This window comes from Cephus cinctus, unplaced genomic scaffold, assembly GCF_000341935.2.
Source record: "Cephus cinctus unplaced genomic scaffold, Ccin1 Ccin1_scaffold0303, whole genome shotgun sequence".
Taxonomy (NCBI): domain Eukaryota; kingdom Metazoa; phylum Arthropoda; class Insecta; order Hymenoptera; family Cephidae; genus Cephus; species Cephus cinctus.
The window spans coordinates 222564-250130 of record NW_014333006.1 but is presented as its reverse complement, the minus strand read 5'-3'; the positions used below and the strand labels follow the sequence as shown (position 1 = coordinate 250130).

The 27567-nt window shown below is 43.6% G+C and overlaps 1 protein-coding gene across 4 annotated transcripts in view; it reads right to left on the bottom strand.

The window, feature by feature from the left end:
* Positions 1-27567, bottom strand: part of LOC107266185 (protein groucho) — a 56517-nt gene that overhangs the window by 10435 nt on the left and 18515 nt on the right. The window contains exons 1-6 of one of the 4 annotated variants that reach the window (XM_025083449.1): positions 25957-26007; positions 24535-24598; positions 20212-20256; positions 8098-8235; positions 5938-6214; positions 2885-2910 (exon numbers count right to left, since the gene is read on the bottom strand). In XM_025083449.1, the coding sequence (XP_024939217.1) occupies positions 2885-2910; positions 5938-6214; positions 8098-8235; positions 20212-20256; positions 24535-24555 (507 nt within the window). In that variant the 5' untranslated portion in view covers positions 24556-24598; positions 25957-26007. Of the gene's footprint in view, positions 1-2884; positions 2911-5937; positions 6215-8097; positions 8236-20211; positions 20257-24534; positions 24599-25956; positions 26021-27567 lie in introns of those variants that run through there. The other 3 variants (XM_015736422.2, XM_015736423.2, XM_025083450.1) reach the window with 3 other exon arrangements.

Here is a 27567-nt window from a genome sequence, read left to right as displayed (position 1 = left end):
GGGGGGGGGGGGTAGAGGGGTGAACGTTTCAATTAGTAATTAAAACGTGCTGCGGCTCTCGTCTCTCGAGCCACCCTTGCGGCGCCACTGCTGCCGCCGCCATCTTGTAAATTAATTAATGCGTCCCTAACGAGATCAGAGGTGTCGGTAAGGCAGAAGGGATCGGGAGTGCCCTTCTATACCAACGGAGTCGAGTACCTTGACGGGGCACTGCGCGAGAAGGGTCGCGACAGCAAGGAGTGGTTTGGCGAATTAGTCTCTTCTGGTCGAGAGGGAGGGTGGAGGGGGGGGTGGGGGTAGTCTCACGGCGGTAGAGGGTTGGCGAAGCGAGGGATGAAGAGGCTGGGCAGAGGATGACATCACTACCCATCCCCCCCAACTCCCCATTCATCCCCCTCGTTCTCGTCGGAGTCGTGTCAGACCCTGCGATTTCTACCCTTTCAACCCTTTCACAGACGCGTCACTCGCGATCCCGCTTACATAATGCAGCCACTCTAATTAAAATGAATTACACTTTCGCATCGCCGATTTTTTACCCGGTCCTCTACCCCTTTTACCCTTCTGTCAACTCATCCCTCATCCCCTGTGCTGCGCGCACGTATACACCCTTTCGGGTCTCTATAGTCGATGCACACACGTGCATATGTAAACTCATGGAGACCCTCGCACACGGGACCACTCGTTTATTTGCACTTTATTTCAGATTTAATTTCGTACCGTGAACCGACCGCGGTCGGTACCGCCAGCCGAAAAAAAAATAAACGAGACAAAAGAAGCAAATTTATAAAAACCCGACAGATCGATAACGAATTCTTTGGTTGCGCCAGGGCTGGATAGATAGTCCTCGCACTGACAGTACCTAATGCTGTCATTAGATATGAAAAGATTTATATTCGTAATGCCGAGTAATACCAACAAGTAAAAATTAATTTTGTCAAAGTTCAAGATTAATTTTATTTTATGTCATATATCGGGAAAATTTAGATTTAAGATTGCGTTACGAATTTTCATACCAATGTAGATGCTGTATGACGGGTAACGATACGACTCTTCGGAGTATATCATTTTCAAGATCCGATAATAACGGCACTGTATTCTAGGAAAAATCTTTCTTGTGCAACCGTCCGTAACGAGAAGTACCAAAGGATTGAAGAAAAAGAGTATAAAAGTACTTTCAAGAACGTTTCAAGTAACAATGGGAAAATAATGAGCATTGACAAGTATGGGATGTATTCATATCGATATAGGTATATCGGTACTAGTCGCTTTAAATTCAAAAATGTTATATAACCATATGGAATATTCGAACCATATAAGAAACGAAGAATCTAAGAAATAGATACAAGAGAAATAAGAAATGGGATAAGGGTAAAGGAAAATAAATAAAAGAAAAAAGCTAAGTCTGAATCCAAGGAGCTTTCTTTCTTTAGTATCCAACATCGGGAAAATAAATCCCCCCTGCTTCGAGATTAAGCGTCGATATATGTATATGCGTCTGTTATCCATCGCCTTCCGTGTAACAGGATCGTTCAATTTTTTCTATATATCTATATGGCATGGTACATATATTTTACGCATGCGTAAGATAGTCGAAAACGAGAAATTTGCCAAGAAAATAGGTCGTCCTAAATGAAAGCAATACGTCAAAAAATTACAATACGCTGAATAAATCATATTAACCACATGCTATTTGTTCCACACGGAAATTCCATTTTTCGCAATAAAAAGTAAAATATAGTAAACTTATGCCTTCTCGTGGCAGCCGTACAAAAAATATTTCACCCACGTACGTACGCCCTTCGTATTACACAACAATTTATAGATAAGCATAAGTATTGGTAATTCCAAAAAATGCCAATATTAAACATAATTGTATGCTACTAATGCCAAAAAATAATTTTGCGCGTCGCAAAAGTTGGACGGTAAAAAATAATTGCAAGGCCCTGAATAGGCACCCTATGCTCTACGCCCCTGTCTGACGTTCGCCCAGCCGCCGTTCCGCGCGCCACCATCATCGCGATACCCATTTATACCGGTTGGCGCAAGCCGCTAACTGCGTTAACGTTTCAGGGGCTTTTAATAAGCGGCTGCTACTGATGTGCTCCGCGTGCTGCTTTATGCCGGCACTTTTCACGGCTTCGCTAGCAAAAGCGAGCACAAGCTTTTTACGTACGCGGGCTTATTCGCTCGCTGGCTGCTTGTCCATTCGTTGGGGTTAACATAACGCGTCGGCCGCGAAAAAGGCTTTCATGTTCCGACCAATCGGAGAGCAGGGTCTGCCTGCATGCACGTGCTATACCTAAATATATACGTCGACCAGTCTGGTATCTAATCTTTTTTACGACGTGAAATTTTATGCGCCACCGAGTATGAAAGCCAAGGTAACTTTGTGGGGCATGACTCTGAGAGAAAGAGAGAGAGAAAGAGAGAGAGAGAGAGAGAGAGAGAGAGAGAGAGAGAGAGAGAGAGAGAGAGAGAAAGAAATACGTGGAAAATGTAATGTTTGCATGCTAAAACATTTTTACTTACTTTTATAATTAGAATTTTTTTATTTACCTGGCTATTTACGTGCTTCCTATTATTATATCTTAGAGTTTCGGGAACTTTACCTCTCTCTCGTTGTGCGCGCCATCGTTATAATGAAAAAAAGAGGATACGAATGGGAAATGTTTTGCCGCGACATCTGCCGGGAGTTCCTAGTACTGTTTCGCGCATGCTATACTGTCAAGTGCAATGCATAATACGACCTGTAGTCCTCTCGAGATAGTACAAGTTGCAGGAGGAAAGAAAAGAGAAAGAAGAAACACAATGCATAGTGCACGGTTCTCAAACGGCTGTGCAATGTAGAAAGTATTATTAATATAACATTGAGTCGTATACTTACATGCCTCTCCTCAGCAGGGTTTAACCCTGTAACATAAAAAGAGCAAAAGAAAAAATAAGTATAAATTCTAGCTGGGAAATTCATTATTTTATTGTTTGCATTCTTTTCATACAAACTCTTCGAATAACTCCCTGTATAAGAGAATCACCAGAATCCGCCATGCCGAGTAACACAGGCTGTATATGCCACTATGAAGTTTCGCCATGAAGACATTTTGCACGGAATATCTTTACCCTCAACTTGTATAGCGAATCTTCTGCGCTCGTACACGTAAATACATAACACACGTCGCCCTATACCTATATATACACACTGCATACAATAGATACATGATAAGCAGGTATACGATACGTGATACGTGTATGGCATGTACGGACACAGAAACGGGTCAAAGTTATTGACGGTGCTTTTATGCGAGGGTTGGGAAGAATTTTCTCATATTTCTCGATTATTACGAAGTCCGCGGGGTTGTAAATGGAGGTCGGTAAGGGGAAGCGTGGCAGTAAATGCGCGATATCATCCCCCCCGAGCAAGGAAACCAGGGAAGTCAACGTTACTGAAGGGTCTGCGGAACCTTCAGGAGCTTCTCTGTCCGTCTCGGTAACTTCGAGCTTTCCGACCCTCGGTTGTCGGAGGGGTGGTAGCCACCCTTGTTCCCGTAAAACCACCCCGGTCTCTCGACCTCGTAAACGGATACGGAAGAACGCGCATAATTTCCCACTAAAACGCAAAGAGGTCGTTCCGCTGGTTGGCACAGAAGTAGAATGTGGTTTGGGGCGAGAGAGTTGACGTGGCTGAGGAGTAGGAAAGTAAGGACAGCAACCGCAAGAAGGCTGGTATAAGATTCTAATGTGAATTGCCTTCTTGTGCTCGCCCTGTTATACCGGCCTCCCCAGGGAACTGACTTACCGGCGTCACTGACGTCTTACCATGTACTCCTCGGATGATAATTGTTATTGGCGTCAAACGCTTCCACCGGAATTCTCGGTAAACGACAAAGGCCATTCGCGACTTTGAATGATTACCCTGTAGCAGAGTCTTAGGGACGCCGCGGGAATTTTAAATTTACGAAGCAGCATCGGGAAGCGTGCAGGATTCATTTTCACGTTTCTTCGAACGTAATTCAGGACGTGAAACGTTAAAACGATTCTCCAAGTACTCTGGCCGGCCCTACGTGTTTAATGCATCGAACGTGCCGTGCTCACTGATTAGATAATATTTAGCTGTTGTATTATACAGACATTCTGCGACTCTCGTGCATATCTGTTATTTAGTTGGAGAGTCGAAACCTTAAACTTATTAATTTTTATTATGAGCAATGTTCATGTCCTGCATGATGTAAGGGTGAGATAAGACGAATCCCGTGAGGAAATTATGCCGTCAGAGCAATGAAAAATATTATTATGGCTGCTACACCCGTGTAAAAAAGGTATATGGTTCGTATACGATTAGTATAAGATTTTGGCCTGATTTAATTTATACCGAATTCCATACGAATCGTATATGACAATAATAATTGCTGAAGATGTATGTGACATCTGTTACGACATAAATAAAAATAAAAAAAATTGTTAATGAATACACTAATTATTTCTTTCAAGTATACATATGTATATTGTTTGTTAGGATTATTTTATATACGATTGATATACAATCAGTATAAAACAATATATGGTCAAACTCTCGATCACATATGATTCATATAATTTTTCTTCCTTAGCACCTTCACTAATTTTATAAGTAGCCCTTCCTGCTCTGGCGGGGCACCTCCGACTCCACCTAACCTAACCTTACTTTCAACCTTTTCCGAGTATTCTTTTTCGAAGACCCACAAGTTCCGATGAATTAAACTTTAATCTTCCCGAATGGGATTACTTTTGGATTAGTTAGCTGCACAATAATGCATGCCCCGCGAGTTGATAAGAAATCGAATACGTGTTTCTGTGAGACAAAAAAGCGCGTGGGCGTCCAAACACAGTGGCTTCCACACTGTGCAGCTAGCATACGGTATTTCATTAAAGTTGCCGATAAGCCGCGAAACAACGGAGAATGGCAGAAGAAAAGAGCGCCTGGCAACGAAAGCGGAAGAGATTGCTGGGAAGACTTGCAAGAAAGTGAAGAAAATTGGAAACCCATCCAAACCCTACGAAATAACTTTAGAAGCAAATATACGTAATATCAACATCGACTAGCCGGATAGACGTTCTACGTGTAAAATAATATACTAAAAATCGGAAGGGTTCGAGCAGCAACGGTCCTGACTATACAGGGACGAAGACTCAGGAAGCATAAGGGTCAAAGTGTAGCTGCGAGGAGGTTAAGCTAGGAAAAGGAGGGAACGCTACGGAAAGGTCCTCCTGGTTAGGAAGTTCGCGAGGGATGTCGGAGCAAACGTGAACGAGGAGAGGATTGGTCGGAAGCACCCTCGTGTCAAGGGTAGATTCCGAGGACCCTCGAGACGGAGCCTCCTCCGAACCCTTATAACTTTGTCAGCGTTACTCGCCCTCTTGGAAGTGTGAACGCTCTTCTTCCTATCGGTCGCAGTCCTCTTTCTAAGACCTTCGCCCTTCGCGTATACGGATACACGTATCCTCCCCCGTTATAGCGGGTGATATATGTACGCAAGTTTCACACAATGCCGGGGACACCATCTAGCAATCTCGGGCGGGGGTGCAGGAGACCCTGAAGAATGGAAACGACGCCCTCCATCGTGACTCTAGGAGGATAAGCATCGAGTGTAAAAGGTCGACAAGCAGTCAGCCAGTGGAGCGTGTGCCGACATGGCATAAAAAAAAAAGAAAAGAAAAAAAAAGGAACGCACTCGACTCGAAGAAAGAAGCAAGATAAAGGAGACGAAGAAGTCAGCGTAGGATAAAACAAGTCGAGAGAGGGGGGAAAACTAGCGAGATAAAAGAAAGGGGGGGGAGGATGGGTTGGCAGGTGGGTGGAGGTGCTTTTGTTTAAATTGGGACGACCGCATCCTCGGCTACCCGAGTGCATAGGCATCTATTCTGCATAGGGCACGTCTAGTAGGGATCCATAACAGCACTCACCTCCGTTGGGTTTGAGGTCATCAGGTTGACCCCGATGGAGTTCAGGCTTGGCGAGCATCGATAGGGGATGCGCTGCGCTACCTCCAGGGGTTGAACCGGCACCCGGTGGTAGGCCGAGACCCAGGAGGGCCGACGCTGAGGTCGGCACAGGTAAACCAGCACCGGGTCCGAGACCGGGCAATCCGGGCAATCCTGGATGGGGTCCCATTCCTGCACCCGGGGGAAGCTGCTGCGCGTGCATCTGCTGAAGTAGCCTGGGCAGGTCCGGCCTCTGTTGCTGAAACGTGAAGCGCTTCGTTAGAAGAGCCTGTTTGCCGAACGTGTCAAAATCAAGCCTAGCCCGACCTGACTCAACGAACCCGGTACATTATCAACTCTGGAGGGATAGGTATTTAGATAGACATCCAGCGATACCACCTTGCTCATCTCCGGGTCCCTTCGGTCGAATAATTAAGATAGAAACTATCAGTCGTCCTGCAGTAACTCGAGGCAAAAAAGGAACACTGAGGAATCACGTAATTACAGTTATTACAGTTCACGGATCGTTGTGAAGCAGGAAAAAAAGGTTGAAGCTAAAGGCTGTATCCACTGGGAACGACGCGAGAACATTTATCGCTTGACGCTGAGAAAGTCTCGGGAATTATTAGCGAGACACTGGGTTACGGAATACAGTTTAGTTCGTGGAAACTTGGCAAGTGGGATACAAGTCCGGCGAGACGAGCTTTAACCAGGACGACACCGTAGCTACGTTTATTAGCCGATGCCGCGGCGCTGCTGAGTATTCCGGGAGAGTCGGAGAAGGAAGAAGAGGAAGAGAGAGCGAGAGAGAGAGAGAGAGAGAAGGCGAGAGACTAGTTTGCCGAGATAATTAAATGGCTTAACGATATAATAACCCAGGGTCGGCAACACTGTAGTCTACTATGCCAGAGTCTACGGTGGCATGGTGTGTGTGCGTGTCTAATATGATATAGCGTAATGGAGTGCAGACAGTTTGGTAGTAGCTAGAAAGTGTGGGGAAGGAGAACGCGGAGAACAAAGTAGATTAGTGGAATGAGTAAATGAAGGATGAAAACTTTGGAGGATTTCATGGTACCGGAAACCGACATTACATAGCGGCAGGAAACTCTGCAGTTTCCGAATCGCATGGATCTGCCGTGAATGCTCTTTCACTTCGCTTCCTTTCTCCGTGCTTACGTCCGGTGCCACTTCCGGTGAAAATTCATTCCGGTGGATTTGAAATTTATAAAGATATACCAAAGCTTATATTCATTCCATTAGGGACATTACGCAGTGGTATATCGTCAGGTTTTTTTTTTTTTTTAAATTTCATCAAATAACAAAGAAGGGGGAATAAACGTTTCAAAGGAACCCGTAAATTCATTTCAATAGATACGGACCTTGAATTTATCAAAGGCGCTATTAAAATTATCCTTTCAATATAAAACCTTTTGAACATGTTAAAAGTTTACACGGGAAACCATTTGCGCTTTATCAGACTCGATCAGCTTTTCATGTTAAGAATACTTGCCGAGTTCTCGACAGCGATAATCGATAATTTCAAGAAATTTATAAAATACGATAACGCGAAAGGAGCTCCAGATGGCGCGTCCATCTTGAAACCGGAAACAAGTTAAAGGTCCAAACTTTCAGGTGTTCCTCTTAAAGATTTGACCATGTACGCAGCATCTGTCCGAATCTGAAGTTTCCACGTAACGTCGGGACGAATATCAATTAGTTGTTCACGCGGTATAACGGGCTATAAAGTACATAACCGATACAGGTCCTTTCAGTTAGAACCTTCCGTCAGGATTGAGATTTGAAATTATTCGCGGCATCACGGACGCGAGTAAATGGGGTTAGAATAGGAGGATTTGATGGTGATGGGTCTTAAGGTCTGGAGCTTAATACGGAGGAAATTGAGTGGTTGAGCAATATCGAGTATTCGGGGATTGAGGTAGGCGTTGGGTGGGGGAAGTAACGTATCTCTCATTTCAAATTCCGAAAACGTGGGCACTTTTCTTAGAGTCTCTTCGTGACTGGCAGTGGTTCTCATTCGTTTAAAAGGAAAATAGTGGATTTTCAGTTTGAGTTTGAGACTCGATAACGAGATGTGAAAAAAATGTGATATGAGAAATTTTGTAAAATCATATCTCGACATACCCCTATAATGGCGTTAAGCTCCGTCATGGTGACCTGCTTGGCTCTGTCCACGGCTGTTGCTACTTGCTGCTGATGTTCTTGGGATAGAAATGGCAGAATCTGCGCGATGATGGCGTTGAGGCGCTTTGCTATTTCCGTCTGAAAGTAAAAAAAAATTCCATATACATCCAGGCATTCAGTGCGATTACATCAGAGCGGAATCAACGTGACTTTCGGCTTTCATTATTTTCAATCGGATTAAAAGAGTTTTCGCTCGGTCGTTCCTCGACGAAAGTACCGCGTATCGTGTGGGGCTATAGCCCTATAATTTATAAGTATACATATACATATAAATCATATCGTTAAATTAGGTGTTACATTCTGGAGAGAGGATCTACGTCCGACGCGATTAAGCCCGAAAAAATTTCACCAAATTCCCGTGCCCATTTATTTTTTCCAAAAACAACGCGTGATTGCAATCGGTCTTTACGAACACCTGGCTCCTCCATAGTCTGACCTAAGAATAAAACAGCGATGATCATAAAGCAATAAGTCCATGAAAATACTTCGTAACGGAATGTTCCCATTAATATCATCAATGATTAAGAGACAGAGATTTTGTTGAACTTGGTGTAAACCTACGAATTTTAGGACTGCGAACTCGGAGGTTCCTGCCTTTAACCCGACGAGACCGCAGGAACCAGGAAGGATCCATGATGGAGCCACGACTGTGAAATGCATAGAATCAGCATTTTATCATCCCTTCTCTAGATCCATGACGCTCTCGCGTAGGTACAATGGGTCTTAGGAGCCTCATCTAAGAAAGTCATTCTTTTTCTTCCATCCAAATTATGAGTCTTAGTGGATCTTAGTGTAAAACAAGTTGTGTTGAGCCAAGATACTAAGAAAAACGAACGAGTGAATCGCTGCATAGTTCTGCCACCACGAATTCAGTGTTCTTGTGTCATTGTGATCATTTAGAATTTGAATAATCTTTTTCCCTTAAAGCTCAACGTCGCTGGTGAGCTTCACTGCGATACCAAATATTATATCCTTCGCGTGATTGCATGTATACATATTCATATGGGTTTATCAACGCATAATCACATACGCTGCTCGCGCCGATTACATTCACTACTCACTCTCAATCTTTGTAATAAATTACAACGCAAACACAAGTATCATACATAAATCTCAATACCAAACGAGTATAGATATCAAGCGATATAAGGAGACCCAGGCCGATGCTCGCGACGTAGAGCAAATTATCAACAGCTGACAATTGTTTGCAAGCGAACCACTACCAAATCTTTAATATAGACATCGTTTCACAGCATCCGTCTATTTACTCGAATGACATCTAAAACACCAGTTCGTTAGACTTTTATCGATCGCTCAACAAGCAAGGCGTAAGCAACGAAACAACATTTGGCCGTGTTTCAAGACTTTAGAGCGGCAAGAATCCGAAAAATAAAAATAGTTCCAGCCTCCGCGTATATTTCAGCGGTCCAAGACGTGTCGGAGGTAACGGATACATACGAGATTAGGGATGATGGGCACGGTCCAGGGAATCTGTACGAAATTAACACTGGCGTAGAATGCGCGTCGTTCTAGTTTAACTCTGGTTCGTACAGAAAGCAAAGCAGCGAAATTTTAACGTTGCAATCGAATGAAGTAAATCAGTGGCGAATTGCAGTCGTTAATCAAGGTAAAGGATAATGTGGCTAAAATTTTTATAAAATAACCAGTAGCAGTTGACAGGAAAAATTATAGTAACGGTAATGAATTCGTCGGCCACGGGAATTTAACCGGTCGAGTAACTGCAATAGGCTGACCGTATGACGTAAACATTATTTACAATTAAGCAGCTGGACCTCAAATCATCTGAGGCAGTGGAGCAGGAGTTACAAGGTATCACGGCAGTTACAAGATGTCTGATACCGGAAGCGGCGTCCCGACGGCGTCCCTGATAGTTTTGACAGTTGTAGTAGCTGGCGAACACGCGTCCGCGACGTGTTTCCTTTCGGTGCTGTTTAAACGGGCGGCAGACGCTAATTGAAATATCGCGGCCACTAAAATTCTTGGCAAGTTTCCCTCTCGAGTCTCGAGCGGCAGACCTGAGTAGTCAGGGTGAGGCTGGGCTAGATGAGAGTTCAAGATGAGAGAACCAAAGAGAGTGGGAGAAAGAGAGAGGGGCCAGAGGGAGAGGGAGGGGAGGAACGAGGCAGAAGGGAGAATACGAAGTTGTTGTTTTAATTACCCGTCGCCCTCTGAGTGCTAGTCATTAAGCCACTAATTATAACGTACGCGAAAATGAGCCGAGCTATCCGCGAATCTCGTGTAAGGATGGTTGGGCTAAAAAGAGGGTTGAGAATTGGGGTGAGGGGAGGCTCCGAGGACGACAAAGAAGAGTCGTGGGTAAAGAAGGGTGGCTGGTGTATAGGGGTTGGCAGGGGAGCCAGGCAGTAGCAGGCGGTGCGAGATCGAGCTGGAAGAGTGGAACCTTTCGAGGAGGACGGAGGAGGAGATCGGGGGAGGGGGGGATGAAGGGGGGGCTGGGAAATTGTGGGTAAAGGGTGGCTCAAGGGTAGCCAGGAGGGTGGCCATAGCTGCAGGAGAGTACGAGGATGGAGCCGTTGGAGGGTTGGGCTGTAGACGTAATTGCGTTGCCGGGAAGTTTTCCCCGGGAGAGAGAAGCGACCAAGAAAATAATGAATGGGGTAGAGGTAGGTGCGGTCGAGCCTGAAGCTTTCTCACAAAGAGTAGCTACCACTCAGGAACGTAGACTCTCGCGCTTTCTTTCACCGGGAGATCCAGCTCCTTCACTCTTTTATTTTTCCCTCTGTGTTATTTTCTTTCTTATATCCTCTTTCCCCCTTTATTTTTATCTTTTCGAACCCGCACAAAGACCATCTTCGGGGTTAAGATGGCTGGGACTGTACTGTAAGTTGAAGACGACTTTGCGAATTTTACAGGGGTATCCAAGAGTATGGTCTTGAGGAAACAAAAATATACACTTACCAAGGAACTCACCGACTCGTTGAATGCTTGGGTACCGGCACTGTAAAGAGACTCTGTCGCGAATATCACCAAGAGGAAATAGAGAGGTAAGGGCCTTCTTTTTTAATTTTCTCTAAATGACCCAACCTAACCTGTCCACCCAGCAGCTACCTATCCAGGGATTTTCGAATCGCAGACTGAACGCTTTAAGAAGGCGAAATAAGGTTTTCTCGAGGATAAAGGGTAATCGGTAAAAAAAAAAGATACATTCCTTAGCGTATCCGTACATCCGTGCATGTACATCCTAGGGATGCTTAAGCGCAGAAGGGCATCTCCCCACGTTCCCCGCATCCTCACTCAGTCTTTTTCCTACGTGTTCGTAGAACGAGATGAGAGATTAGGAAACACGAAGGAAGAAAAAAAAGTATAGTAGGAAAAGGTTAAGATCGTAAAGGTTATATTATACGTGCAGGTCTCTAGGTATGGCTAAAAGCATGCTCCTATAGCAAGTAGAAAGGGAGGGCCGCCTAACGCCAGCCAGGAACTCGCAGAGTGGCGTCGTCGTCGGCATGGAAAATGCAAAGCGAGAAAATACGCCGATAAAATTGTTAGCCTGTAAAATGGTGACGTGAAGCGAATGCTTTCTATCCTACGATCCACCGTAGGTACCCGCATCCCGCCTCCCGTCCTCGTTCTAGAGTCCTCGGTATCCCCCACATAAAACCCTAACCCAACCCTCTTCTACGAAGATATCCCGATAATCCAATATCCTGAGGTACTTCAAATCCCAAGGAACGCCGCGCCTAGGATATAAGCTCGCTTCCCATACCGCCCTAGGGACTAACACCAGGAGGGTAAACACAACCCCGCTTGTTCCTTAAGTCCGCGTCGCGCGTCATCCGAGAAAATTGAAACGAGCCCGAAGGAGGGTTGGAGGCTGCTGTAAAATTCGTCCCTCATTTCAATTTCCGTTTCGCGGTCAATTTTTCTCTATAGAGTCAGCCGACATGATTTTCTTCATCAATAAAGAGCGAGTAGCTTTCGTGGCCGTCAGAGGCGCCAGCGACGAAGAATCTATCGGTTCGTTCTCAAAAGCAACATTTTTTTTTCCTATTTTACATTTTAAAAAACTAGAAAGAAAGAAACCACGTACCGGGTACTCAGTACCAAGCTGGTATATAAACGAATATACATGAACATCATCCAGGAGATGGATTAAGGAGCTGAAGAGAAATGAATCCATAAAGCGATGGTGAAGCCACGATTGCCGTAGTCAAATTTAGACGATATTTAAGTATAATACGCAAAGGCAAAGTAAATACAGTACAATCAATTCGGGGTCCATTGACAGAGGAGTCGTCTGGTGACTTGGAGTGGCTTCCGTTTAGAAAACGCACTAGGAGCGCCGCCATTACCACCACTGGCGCAATTGCCGGTAGTGGAGAGCGAGAACGTGGAATAGGATGAACACGTACGAGGAAGACGGCTGGATGGTGAAGTGGCGAAGTGAAGTGAAGTGGACCGCGAGAACCCGAGGGACTTGGATAAGTGGTCCTCCAGCCTTCAAGAGGACCTGACAGACGGCGAAAGATCGCGATGTTTGGATGTTTGAACTTCGGAGTGCTGCGTCAGCACTCGAGTCTCACATCGAGTGCAGACCACACCGGCCTATCTTCGATACCGACATAATATAGCCCGTGTACCACTCCCCCTCCGCCCTCGCCAAACCCACGCATCCCGCCCCATCGGGACTTAAAAAAGAGTCATTCAAATATATGTAGACTGCGTCGAGTGCTCGTATAGCTATATAGTAGGGTACGCAGCTGCGCATCATCGGCACAATAAAAATCGAAATGAAATCCTTCAAAAGAGAGATCGCGACTTCGTTTTCTCCTGTCAACTCGTTATAATCAATTTTCGCTGATTAACTGCGCGTACACATTAGCGTTCTTAAAGATGATTATATTGTGTGTGGGCAACAACACGTGATTCACGTCCGATAAGATCCTGCGAATTAGCGATAATCCGGACATTACCGATCGCTACAAAGCGGATAGTTAGCGCCTATTTCAAGCTACCACTCCCTCGTGCACGCGATCAAATGAAAAAAAAAAAAGAAAAAAAAGATCGGTAACTACCGATCGCAACCGATCCTTACCGATCTCCGTGTATAGCCGAGAAAACCGGTAGCGGCCACTAATCGTGATAATCGCCGAGCCGTTAAGAGAGTGCTTCCGTGGTAGGGAAAAGCACGGTGTGGGTGTTCCATAATGAGAGTGGGAAGATCGGTAAGAAGTGGGGACGAGTAGTAATTACGGTCCAAGGAGAATGAGGTAGTCAGACTGATTGGGTCGATGCTACCGGTTGCTATACATATCTGCGTGCTTCGATTTCTCATCCGTATATATGCTATACTACGATTTCACGTGTGCGTGAGCTGGTTTATGCAGTCACGATGATACGGAAGGGGGATCTCGAAGAGCAGGAATACCAACAGCATGAACGAAGCCACGTTCCAACCGCAACCGACCGGCTGGTTGGGTCTGTTCATTTCACGATCCAAACCCTGTGCGGTGGTGCGGTCCTCCTCTTGCTAGTGGCCACTCGCCACTAGAGCCGATGTGAGGCCGGCACTGACCGCTAAGCCCACCTGATATCCATCCCTGCTCATTCCCCTACCAACCCTTTCCTTTGCCGTCCTAATCCTCCCCCTCCAGCTGCCGTCGTGGCTTCTCTCAACCGCAAGCCGCAACGAGCTACTGCCTTGATTAAACACGCCATAGACCGCCATTATCGCTGATTGCGCTAAACATTAACGGACCGCTCTACCATCTCCACCTACATGGTCCTGCGAATCACTGGTTACGCTCCTGCGATACTCAATCGACTGACAATCAGCGTTGCTAAACTGTACAGTAAACAAGGCTAATTCTTTTTCATTTGCAGCTTGGAAGTCGTGGGTAATTTTGGTTCGTATTAAAGAGTATTATTTGAAAAATTTTTACCGAAATCTGTACAGCGTTGATTTATATGAAAAACTATTATTTCACCAATTAAAGTTTACAGGTGTAACTATAAAGTGCACAATTTTTTTTGCAGTAGATGTCGTTCCTCACATAAAGCTCAACTGTATTTTTTAAAAATCAATTCCTTATTCCTATTCCTTCACACTTATTTTTCCATCGTTCGCGTTTCAATCGACATCACGGACTGTCAATTGTGTAATATTACGTATCAGAATGCTAAAACGCATTGACAAATCGGATTATCAAATAAGCGCCAATGGACCAGTCTCTAACTAATTACAATCTAAACGCAAACTCGATATATGCACATAGGTGTCAGCCCTAACCCACTGAATCAATGGCACCGCACAAGTAAACATGCACGTATACGTAACACACAAAGAGAAAACAAGCTCGTGTTCCTCGGGACGGAGGGGACGCGTGGCGCAAAATCCCGGAAACGATAATTCCCCAGGGTCGTAAACACGCGCGGAATACGGGATACATAAAGCCAACCTCCTGGGACTGCTGAAACACCGCAAAACACAAATTAGTCTCGTCCCCTTTGGCGCACACGCACCAACCCCCACACAACGCAATAAACGGACTCACGCACGCTCGGGGATTATAGATACATACTGCGAGGGCGCGAGGGGGTGACCTCATTAAGGCGTCGACACCGCTGCGGCCCCGCGGCGCTGTGGAACGGTCCCCCCATCCGCACCCCCTCGGGAACTCGGGACGGAGGACCCCCCACTGTGTTGCAACCCCATGGTTACGTGGGGTAGGTACCCCACGCGACTCTACAGTTTCGTCCACGTGTGGAATCACCCTCGTCTAATTCCCCGATTGCTGCCACCATTGTTACTCGACACACGCATACATATTGACACGTGCTCGTGGGAGAGGGGGACGGAGGGGGAGTGTGATACGAGGCGGAAGGCTGGACGTGCCAGACAGAACGGGGAGAATAAGGGTGCCAAATTTATTGGGTACGCTCCTGAGACACGTACGACGTCCCGCGAAGGATAACCAAATGACGTCCTCAAACAAATTATAATATACTCGTGCGCAGCGTGCGTGTGTGAATACGCATGATTTTTTAGTCATTGGGGAAAAAAATCACGTGCCGTATTTAAATATAGAAACGAATTTCGAAGCTGCTTTAACTTTGACTTTTCTGACTCTCTTTGTTCGCCGAGTCCGTCGAGGGATGGTGGGTTAAGGGATTTTATTTACACGGATAGTGACCGAGTCGGTATTTATTCGTGTGACGTAGTCCACGCGATAGATAAATAATTTACGAACACCCGCGATCCTTCACGAATAAAAGCCCCGTACAGCGGAGAATCATACGACTGGAATATTGGTACGTATAAATATGGGATGACTTCTTAACGATCTTCCTTTATACTCAATGATGCGAGCGTGATGCTAGCACTTCCACCCTTCAACCTTCCGACTGCCGTAATAAAATAGAGCCAACGACTACGAGTATAACGGGAAGCCACAGTAGCGGGTTAAACTGACACTGTATAGCAATCTATAAGTATGAACTTTTCTAAAGGCAACGGCCATTACTTTCCCGTATGGGCTGTTACAGGGTCGACGAGAATATACACACGAGTACGCGATAAGGGTGTTGTAAAATATTAACAAAGCCGTGCAAGGGAGAGAGCTTCGAGACTCGGAAGTGAAAAGGTCGATGAGATAAAAAATAAATAATAAAAATAAATACCTTAACATTTTGTTTTAACTCCGTACAAGATAAATAATAAGATGTTACAGTACCTGTATCTATCCCTAAAAACGCTTCCATACACCAACCCCGTTCTACAATAATATATGACAGCTGAGAACCTCTTTCAAGGTCTCTCGTCAACTCATCGCCGTAACTAAACACGGATATATTCGTTGGAGCAAAAGACAGCAGCATCAGGAGCATCCCCCCTCGCCCCCCTTCAAGTGCAGATTTTATTAACAGTCGAGATATTTGCCTGATCCATCTAACTGGATATTGCAGCAGGTTGCGCTTGGCTATTGTAAAGGAGGGTTGGAGTCGAGTATGAGGATGATAGGTTGAATAGGGGTTGGTTCGTTCACGGTAGACCCACTGGATTCTATACGTGCAGTATAGTATGGTTACGTATCATCTATGGACATGTACGTATAAGGCACGTATGTACGTAGCTGTCGGGTAGACATTACGCTATATATTTTATAGGAGGTTCAAGGGGTTGGAGAGGACGCGCATTGCATCCCCTCTTTTCGTAGTGGCTATAACATTCATTGATATATAGGTATACGGTTACGTGTTCCCGCAGACACATTCGACCCTACTTTAATGCAATGGGGAACCACTGCGCGTATAGCAACAGTAGTTACGGCAGGTAGAAACGGAGGGACAAGAGGATCAGGGAGCGAGCAGGAAATAGGAGGATGAGTCGAGGGGTGGAAGAGTAGGGAAAATAAAATGGCGACATGGGAATAGAGGATGGTTTAAAAGTGAGTGGAGAAAGGTGGTAGATAGCGATATACAGAGAGACAAGGGATCGTAGAGTGGCTGATTTTTCCGATAGCGAATTTTTATCCATTGCTCATATTTTTTTCTTCTATTCATCTTTTATCTTCTCTCTTTCTCTCTCTCTGCGTTACTAGCCACACGTGTATCAATCGCTGTTACTCTCTGTCTCTATTTAATACTCGCTGGTAATACCTTAATCTATTCTATGTCTAGCCATCGAGGCTATGTAACCACTGTAGCGTTGCGGATGAGTTGGGAGATTGTCAGTAGAAAAATCCCGTGCGAACCAGACGGACTGGATCGAGGGAAGAGGAAACCAATGTTCGTAATGAAATAATTAAATTTTTCGTTTACTTACAGATTCCTGGCAGCAGGGTGTAATTTTGTTTTCGGTTTGATTTTATTTACCTGCGACCGATTTTTGTACGAATTAATTTTACGTAACAGTGAGTTGCAATAAATATCATTTTCTGGTAAATAATGCGATTTATAGAATCTTTCGTGTATCTGTAACGTGATTGGTTTACTTTATTTTTAAATGTTTATTGGAAATTTTTACTTTATTATCAATTTGACAGGCAGCGATAAATTGGCAGTTTTGCCAATTAAGCGTAATAAAAATATCAAATTTATACTACTGTAGCGGCTGAAAGGTCAAACGGATTACATGAACAATGGGTAGTGATAAAATTGAATTCGCTAGATTGGAAGAATTCGCGTGAGTGAATTAATCAATTGAACATTGACAGATAACAGTGACGAGTCTCGATAAAGAAAAAAAAAGGTGTTAAATTTTTGGGTTATGATTATTAATTTTAATTTGTCGGTCCAAGTACAGCCGAATTAATTTACGCGGAATGAGATAAAGATAAGAGTAAATACATCAAATTATTATAATCCAATATTTTGCGAAACACGAAGAATTATTTTTGACAAAACAAAATATAAGCCAAATCGCGAGATGCAATGACGCAACTGTTAAAAATTAAGACTTGTCTTCAATGCGCAAAACCAATGTCAAATCAACCAATTGAAAGCAGCGCGTGAAGTGATACGAGTATAAAAGAAGTACCTACATAGACGATGACGTCGAGATAAAGAATTGCACGTAAATTGAGAGAACTCAAAAATAAGTACAAAAAAGCAAGAAAAAAAGCTACGAACCAAAAGGAAATAAAGATTGCGTGGGACGGATATCCGGGCCAATTTGTAAATCGGCACTTTTCACCCCCTGGAATTCTCGCATTGCGATTTACGAATCGAAGTCGCGCCCTGGTACATAGAAAAAAAAGAAAAGAAAAAAAAAGAAAGAAGAAAGAATAACGGGGTCGGCTGAGCGGCTGCTAAATATTCAATAAACGCGGATATTATTCCCGGCACGTCGTGGAGAAGATGGAGGTTCGAGTGGAGGACGATGTTCGCAAGGAGGAGGAAAAGGACGTGGGAGGACAAGAGGGTGGAGTGGCGAAAAAAAGAAAGAAAAAAGGGGAAACGATATAGAATAAGAAGGGGAGAGAGAGAGAGAGAGAGATGGAAAGTAAAAGGAAGAAATTCAGCTATTTATCCCTTCGTGCCCTGCCCTAACCCCTGATTTCTCTCTCTCTCTCTCTCTCTCCCCCCTCGAGGGGGATAGCTGGCTTCTTCTTCCCCTCGAGCCTATACATTCCATAATTTGCCCTTCACGACAGAATGCGATTTCTTATTCTATGCTTCCACCCTTATGCCTTCTTCTCTTCGTTCTCGTTGCGTACCTTATGTATCCCCTTACTTCCCACTCTCCCTCTCCCTCTCTCTCTCTCTCTCTCTCTCTCTCTCTCTCTCTCTCTCTCTCTCTCTCTTTCTCTCTCTTTCTCGCAACCCAGCAGCCATGAACAAGCCGAACCTTTGCCAATTCTTCCATCATCCACCCCCTTCCGCCCTTCTACGCGCACCATTCTTAATCTCAGCCAGCGAATTATTTCTTAAACCCGCAGCCAGAATTTGCCATTCTCCTTCTTTTTTTTTTTACCCCAAGTCCCATCCCCCTCGTAATTCCACGACGAACGGAAAAAGCGTCGCGGCGTGATTCGAATTCAAGATGTGCGAGAAACCCGCCATTTTTCCTCGACTCGCAAAAGCCAGGGACGACGAAATAACGGAAATTCTCATTGGTTCTCCACTGATCTCACACGTGTACATTGAGAGACTATTTTTTGTTCTTCGCTCGATACAGCTTAGATGCTGAAATAAATCCGAAGAGGAGAAAGACGTGCGTCGAGGAGTCTACGGTTGTCACCTCTCTTGCGTCAACTTTACGTACAAGCTAGGGGCCAACGGTTAAGAGCAAGCTTAGGGCACCCCTGAACCCCGACGAGAAACTCGTTCCAATTAAAAGCCTGTCCTGCTATTGGCATTTTATTACCTTGTTTACATATTTATTCAATAGCTAGAATTCCCCAAGGATGAGATCAGCCTAATCCGAGTGAGAGCCCTTACTGTACTGAACGGCAGGGAACCCTCTTTTATTTAGAATTAAGCACCGTAGACACCGAACGAACGAGCAACCTCACCAGGAAAAGCGTCAGTACGTAGGTTCGCCAAGAAAATCAATAAAATAAGAAAAAAGAAATACGTCAAGTAGTATTGTAATATAAGTACTTTATCTAAATTAACATCTTTAAATGAATAAAATTATTGAAATGTCATTTTCCAATAATCCGTTTATAGCGACTTTAATTCACTGCTGAACTCGAGTGAAATTGACACGTGCGTGGTTAGACTATTAAAATGACAATTAACCTATAATTACGTAATGTATCCCGTGACTAAAATCAAAAGGGCGTACGGATCAAAGGGGCTTGGTATCATGGGGCTTGGTAAATTACATAAAGACAGTAATAAAAGTGAAAAAAAAACCTACTTCTCAGATTCATACGCCTTTTTAATATTGGCAATCCAATGATATCGACATATAGATCCATCCTTGCGCTTTTATGGATACGTGCGAGAGTGGGGATAATTGCAAGATTTTTCACTTTTTGACAAATTTTTGTACCAAGCCGTGAGACTCATCGTAAATAAATGACTGATTCGCGAACTGTTACTCCTTACACGTTGAAAACATCGTACGGTCCATTTCCCAGACTCCAGTCCTCATGACAGCCTTGCTGATTTTGAAAGCTTTGAACGATCCCGCCGTGCACGTAAGACCAGGCAGCTCAAACGGATTTCTACTTGAGCTTCAATGAATTTCTACGCGACAAAAGCGATCCGGGTGTAAATATGATCAATCGATCAGCAAATAAATGAAAATCGTCGTGAAACCTCAGGCGGTTATACGTGTCAAGTGAAACGAATATTTGGCATTACATGGAACTGCGCCAATTACAGAAGATCAAAGGTTAAAGCCGTCAAGAGAAATCCGTCAGCACCAATAGAGATCAGGCCAGATTCCAGGAAGCCGAAAATCAGGTCAAATCCGAGCTAGAAGCTTCGCCTGATTCATTGACACATACGAAAGGTATACCTATATATACGTAGCATTCAATTAATCAACGCCTACGCGCCCCATCTATAACTATACGGCGCTTATAAATTATCCAGTCAAATAATTATCTCGTATCTTACCTGTTTGTGCATCTCCACGTTGAGTCCGTACGACATCTCGTAGTACTATAAAAACAAGATAAATTCGATTTAAAATTATATTGCCACATTTCACGCAATGCGTGTACACGTGTGCGTGAGTGTTCGTGTTGGTAGATGATAACAAGTGCCCCTGTATCCATGTGCATGCAGGATCGAAAGTTAAGGTAGCACGTAGCACATCACATATGTCCATGCAGACGTGTGTATTGTGTAAAGCCCACGTGACCAAATGTTCTCATGCATTGTGAATAAGTACAATAATACAGAGAGGTACAAAGAAGAGAGAAGAATACAAGAAGAAAAAAAAAAGAAAAAAAAGCATACAATAGAGAAAAATGAAAAATGAAAAATTACAAGAAAAAGAGAACAGGGCTCGGATAGAGACGTGCCTATCTGACGTAATGAAAGAATTTTACAAAAAGTATACGCTACCCCCGTCTGAGTGTAACCAGCAAATTTAAATTGTCTGAAATGAGGTAGAACGAGTCACAGTGGGTCTCACAAGTTCCCCTGCAAAATCAGCGCTACGTAAAAGAGAGCAAAGAGCACCGGGAGGAAGGACAAGAAATATACGTAAATAAACTCTGAGTCCCCAAGAAGTGAAAAAATGAACTGGTAATGACTACACTGCACAAGGCAATACGTGACGCGTGTACGGATGCACCCTGAAGACACACGTCTCCAGGTACAATATACAATACCTATCTACACACGCAGGCATGCAGACAGTGCGACAGGTTCCTCCTCGGGCCTCTTTCAAGTCCCATGAGTTTAGCGCGGGGCCTTAATTCGGGAGCAAGGGACAAGGGTATATCCTGACAAAGGAGAAGGAAGAAAGGAAGAGACAAAAGAACGAAACGAGAACAAAGTGCGCAAAGGTGAAAGAGAAGAAAACGAAGACGAGTAAAAAGTGAACGGGACTTGGGGGGAGGACTGGGGGGGCCCGGGAGTGGCATGAGAGGAAGCTCGAGGAAATTAAAATACATTCGAGGGTTTGGTGATAGGAGGGTAGCGGAGTGAACGGGGCAAAAGACCGGTTTCACGTAACAACGTTCCTACACCGTGTGTACAAGTCGGCCTATCGGATCACTTAACTAATTCTCTGCGACCCAGTGATTCTCAAATTGTTTGCGTGCTCCTGGCTTTTCGTTGCCGTTTAATACGTAGCCAAGATCTTTTATTTTTCGTCCCTTCGAAGATCCTGGCCTCTTGTACACGAGTGGAGACGTCAAGGCGAAATGGGAAAAAGGAGCTATGAAAAAATTCACGACGACAGTTTGTTGCGTGTAAATAAAAACGAATGTGAATAATCGTAAATTTATTCGTTTTTCGGTAGCTACGGCGGGTCGCCTTTGCAGAAATATGTTACATGCTGAATATCAGGTGTAGAACAGAGCGCGTAGAGAAAGGATATCTAATGTCTATACCGCGTTGTGGATAACTATCGTTGATAGTTATCGTGCTTGTACCACGTGTTGCGTGCAAGAGTTATCGTGGAATGGCTAAGTGTAGGCACTGATGTCTTATCGTCGTGGACGATTCGATATAGAAATGGAAAAACAATGTAAAAAATGAAAAACGCTGGTGAGAACCAGAGATATGAATTTTAAAAGCGATCAACTGAACGACAACGAAATTTATGGAGAGTGAGTTAAAATGGGTGATAATAAAAGTAAAAAAAAAATATTCGATCTTACCGAAACACGGAAACGGAAGGTGAACGAGGCCGCACGAAAATAACATTCGCGCGTGATTAATAATTTGAACGGGGATTCGAGACGATAGCAACTGCTTCTGTACTGTATTCACAGGGGACAAAGAATCGACGTCTCGTAGTAAAGCGAAGGGAGGAGAAAAAGGAAAGAAAAATATGAAGCGCAGGGACGGCGCGTAAATAAATAAAAGGTGTAAAGGCGGTGCGACGTTATGGGCCCGTAAGGCTGAGTGATGTAGAAAGGATTAAGGGATATGAATGGATGGAGGGAGAATGGCCGAGGGCGCGTTTGCTCGAGGGATAATTAATACTGAATAATTAAGGGGACATGAATCGCGCTTTAGGGGACCAGGGTAAAGGGCGGAGGTGGGAGTGGGGACAAACAAAAAGAAAAACACAAGCAACACGTCGATTAAAAGTGTTCCTCGTTAATCAAGGAAAAAACTCAAATAAATTATGTAAGGACTGTTGAGGGATTTGAATGTCGATCTACCTACGCCGAGAGAGAGAGAGAGAGAGAGAGAGAGAGAGAGAGAGAGAGAGAGAGAGAGAGAGTATTATAATGAGAGATGGTAGTAGATTTAGACAGGAGAGTACCAAAGGGGAAAGGTTTGGATGGCGGCTCTCGAATCTCCTTTGCAAAGTAATTGCCTTTTAATTAATGGACTCCAACTGCTGCCACGGTAGAATGTTAATTATCCCTTCAAAAAAGTTATTTCCGACATGTCGACCGCTCGAAAAATGAAAGCCGCCCTTTTATCTATTCATTACTTTGAGCGTTTAAAAATAACTGGGTACCGATAATCGAAAGTTTCTTAACAATCGTATCCAGCGGTTGCGATAGAAATAGATTCTGCGGTAGACAATTCTTTTTATAATTTGCAGAAAACACACAATTTTTGGATGAATTATGTTCAATGAAAAGTTCGCGAGAAATACGTTCTAACGGAAACGACTAAACAAGCGTAATGCGACTTCAACGATGAAAACTGCGACTCGTCTTTCTTTCGTAAATATTTGTCTTAGTTGGCGTAGAGAAATATTTTCGTTTCGTGTTTCTCCAAAGAATAAACTAGCGAATAAAAATAAATTGCGCGTGACAATAAAATGTAATTTATCGATCATCGTAATATACCAGTTCTAGCGAAACGAAAATCGCGATAGTTCGCGTCACGGGATGAAACCGTGCTAGAAATGAATCAAGCAACTGAAAAAAAAATCGAAATCCATAGTTCTCAACATTGTCTGCCATCCATCGGCAACGAAGATAATATTGAAAAATTACACGAAATATAACACCCGAGCCTAACCTAACCTGACATAAAACAAACTTATTGCGCATATCAATAACGTTTATCGTGAAACCTCTTAACTCTACAGACATAAATAATCACAATTAATTATCATTAAAAAAATCTCGATATTCAATGTCTTGAAATATTATTAAAAAACTTGACAAAGTCCTTTAAAACGTTCAATCCGTCGCCGTCCCCTGCATTCGACACGATTTCCGTGATGAAGAAAAATCGAAAAAATTTTCCAAAATTTTCCCACCAAATTTAAAAAAACCAAATTTAAGAACTCGAAGCGATCCCACAAAATGCAACTGTCTCTCTCCGCTGATAAAGAGCAATGAATATAAAATGCTCGAAAATGAACGGAAGCTCATGACCGTAGAGAACAGGATATAAACAAGGATGAGAATAAGGGCGCAAAAGTACGAGGACGGGCATTTCCTCGACGAGGTTCGAGACTCAAGCCGATCTGCGGCGAGTCGTAAAAGTTCACGAGCTCGACAATTACATGAAAGAGTCGTAAAAGTGTAATGCTCCGTCGCCATGAGCGTCCTTACCGTAGTAAAACTCCAGCCGTCTAGCATGGCGTCTTCAATTCGAAAACAAACCCCTTCGAGCGGCATAAAGGAGAAGGAACCAAGGAAGGGCCCCGGCCATTGTGCCACGCCGAGGAAGAAACAAGTCAGGGTGGATAGTGGATGGATGATCACGTGGGTTGAAGTGGATAGGGGGGTTAGGGTGGGACGAAAGAATCTAATGTCGCGAACCGGGTCAAACTACTTGGAAGCATCCCGAAGAGGAACCCGCGGGAAGACTGGTACATTTATTTCATCAAGCCCTGGTATACATTGCGGCGACTCCCCCGCTATACTAGAGCCACGTAACCCAGCTAAGTATAGGCACGTGGGGAAAGCGCCGGAGGGATAATGAGGTGGAGGTAGAGTAGATACGCAGGCACTGGGGTGACATCCAAGCAAGTCTGAAGATGCCTGTAAGGACGTCTTAGACTTTCATTCAACGTCTACGACAGGAGCAAGGCACAGAATCTAATTAGAAAAGAAATGAGCACCCACACCGGAAGCAGCCAAGCAACGTACAGGAAAAACACCCCAAAATGCCCGGGTAGTTTCTTTTCATTTTTTTTACAAAAAAATCCCTCCCACTCCCCTTGGCTATTACCCGATCATCACCCGAACGTCGATTACACGCGAAGGAATTTATAAATTTTTATTTTTCAAACATTTCCTTCTCTTTCTTTTCCCTCATCTCTTTTTTGCATGTCCACAGACTCACCATGACGTAGTGGCGCTGCATCTCCGTCTTCTCCTGGGCCAGTTTCTCCAGCTCCAATTTAATACTGGACAGAACAAGCAGGAAATTGCACGTGTAAGCTAGACATTAGTAAGTGCAGGCGACATTCAAAAGCCGTGGTTCTCTCTCTCTCTCTCTCTCTTTTTTTTTTTTCATTTACCTCAACTCTTTCTTTTTTTTTTTTTTTCATTTACCTCAACTCTTTCTTTTTTTTTTCTTTTAAATTCTCATTCAACCCTTTTCTCCTCTCTTCACCTTACTTGTCATTCTATATTCTTTTTTTCTTTCCCACCATTATTTTCGATTCTTTCATACGTTTCTTTTTTCCCGTCAAAGAGCGTAGTACAGAGTTGGCCTAAAAAGGCCTAAGGGTGGTAACGAGGGTGTGAAAGGGTAAAGTGGCAGAGCGAGTTAAAGAGGAAAGAATGAAAGAGCCGTGTAATCGATAGATCAATTCGGGTCAAGGGTCAGGATGGTTTTGAACCCTTGTAAAAGGCAAGTGACAGCCGAGCAGCGTGACGAGTGTCAAAGGGTGATGCAGGGGGTGTCAGGGGAGGTCTTCTGTAAATACTCCCCCGCATTCGTTTCCCTGTAGGCACATGGTGATAATAATAACAATAGCGACGACCCACCGAAAACAGTTACGAATTTGACGATGTCACAAGGTCACAACATGCCGTGATATTAACCGCGATACGTCACCCTGCTCGGGACGCTCGTCCACGGGGGCTTTGGTGGTTTGTAGTGCAGCCAAGCTGTTAAAACACGCAATTAGTGCAGCCGCAGCGAACATCGATAATAATTGTAACGACGACCGGTGTTAGTGTCCTCGTGTTTATACGCATATTCGTATACGTATATCTATATACTGTATATACGTATATTCATATGGGTGGATGCACCGTGTACAGGATGTACGTATGTACCGAGTGCCGTGGTAGCTGTTTGCCAGCGAACGAAACATATATATATATAGAAATACATATAGATCCAGAACGAGAACGCGAGATAAAGAGAAAAGACGAATATATCGACAGGAACGTCCAGAAAGGACGTATATACATATAGAGATGGGTCAAAGTTCAGGACGAGTAAGGAGACATTGACGTTAATTTCTGGAGTAATTCAATGCAAATCTATCGAATATTCTTCGGGAGGGGAGGGAGGTCAAGATACGAAAATATGCAAATTTGCAATGTAAATTGCGATTGGAATTTATGAATTGAAGGAAAGGAAATTGTGTAGACGAATGATATTGGATTACGGATTATTTTCTTTAAACAGATCTTTTTTTTTTTTTGACAATCTACAATGTCCATTTTATGTTGTTCGCATTGACACGTGTGTTTCGTTCAGCTAGCAAACAGACCTCCGACGTTCTCTGTCATCGTACGCGTCGCTTACCATCACGTAATGCCTCTGTATCTCTATTTTTTCACTGGCCAGTTTCTCGCACTCCAATTTAAGGCTGTATAGACAAGAAGAAAGCCATTAATTCATGTGGATATCGGCCCGAAGTGCGACATCGGCTGGAGAACATAGAAAGATCGCGATAATCCATGGCGTTGAAAATGTTTTTGGTCATGAAAAAGCGTATGGAAAAGCGTTTATCAGAGGTTGCGAGAAATTTTGAAAAAGGAACAAAAAAGTGCCGAAACGACCGGCTAAATTTTTATCATATATCACGGAATCAATTGACACTATTGTTTGTCGAGGTTTTAGTGGTGGACGAAAAATTTTGCTATAGCGAAATACGATTCTTTATTTTTGTTTGATGTGCCGAAATTTTTCATTGTTACTAGTTTGTTTTGCCAATGCAATTATTTTTTTGGTATGGCCAACGTTGATTCGATTATAGCAAAATGAGTTTGTTCGTCGGCGCAAAACTTGGCGCGTTTGCAAGAATGCGAAGAACTCGCATAGATATTGTACGGCTACGCCACAATAACAAAAATATTTTCTTCAGACAAATCATTTTTTCTCGAAAACGCGAAGTGTTTGGACCATGGATTTTCGTACGATTGCAAAAACATTTGTATGAATATTAAAAAATCTTGGAGCTACGATAACACGATATTTCTACGACTGTATCGCCGCACCTAAATTATACTCCTGTATAGAAAATGTACATTTTATATCCTGAAAAAAAAACACATTATGCATATATATATTTATAATCATTGCGAAGCATGAGATTCGATTGATTAAAGATGGAAAAAACGACCTTAGGAACGACCACGTTTGGCTCAATGACGAAAACATTAATTTTACTTAAAAAAAATATCAATAACAAGAATAATAATCGGCACGATATTTTTATACAGCAATACGATACTACACTCACAACCATGTTACAGTAGAGGTAGTAAAAGGTCTAGTAAAAGTTTCGTTATGAAAATCAAGGGCTCCTCGAGATCCTAGCTAGACCTGGACCGGCACAGTGGTGATCTAGAAAAGCCCTAGACAAAATGGTCCAGACAAAATTTCTATTAGAGTCGAGACAAGATGGAAACCTACAAGAAATATATCAGATTAGGACAACCCCAAAATAATATTCTGCTTGCTTATAACTTCGTAATTAAATTTCTATTAGGAATCCATAAATTTACAACGGGTTCCATCTTATCCTACCTTCCTTTGCACAATCACAGCTATTTCAGTAACGATTGGCCCAACCTCCAAGATCTCACGCTGAGCAACGATTACAAATATACGTAACGATATACAAAGGTAAATATAATATCAGCCATCTTGTTTCTCTTTTCTGCAACAAGAACGTGTAATGTCGATATTAAAGAATAACAGAAAAATACATATCTCCAGATGACGTCACACCAATCGATTCCATACCTGCAAACTTCAACGTCCGTTCAGCCAGCCCCCCCTCCCCACTTGTCATCAAATTAATTTAAAAATTATACAATTGTGCATTACACTCGTTTAGCAGAAAAAATGTATTCGTATGGGTGGGGGGGGGGCTAACTACGAAGTCTATCTAGCCCCCCCCCCCCCCCA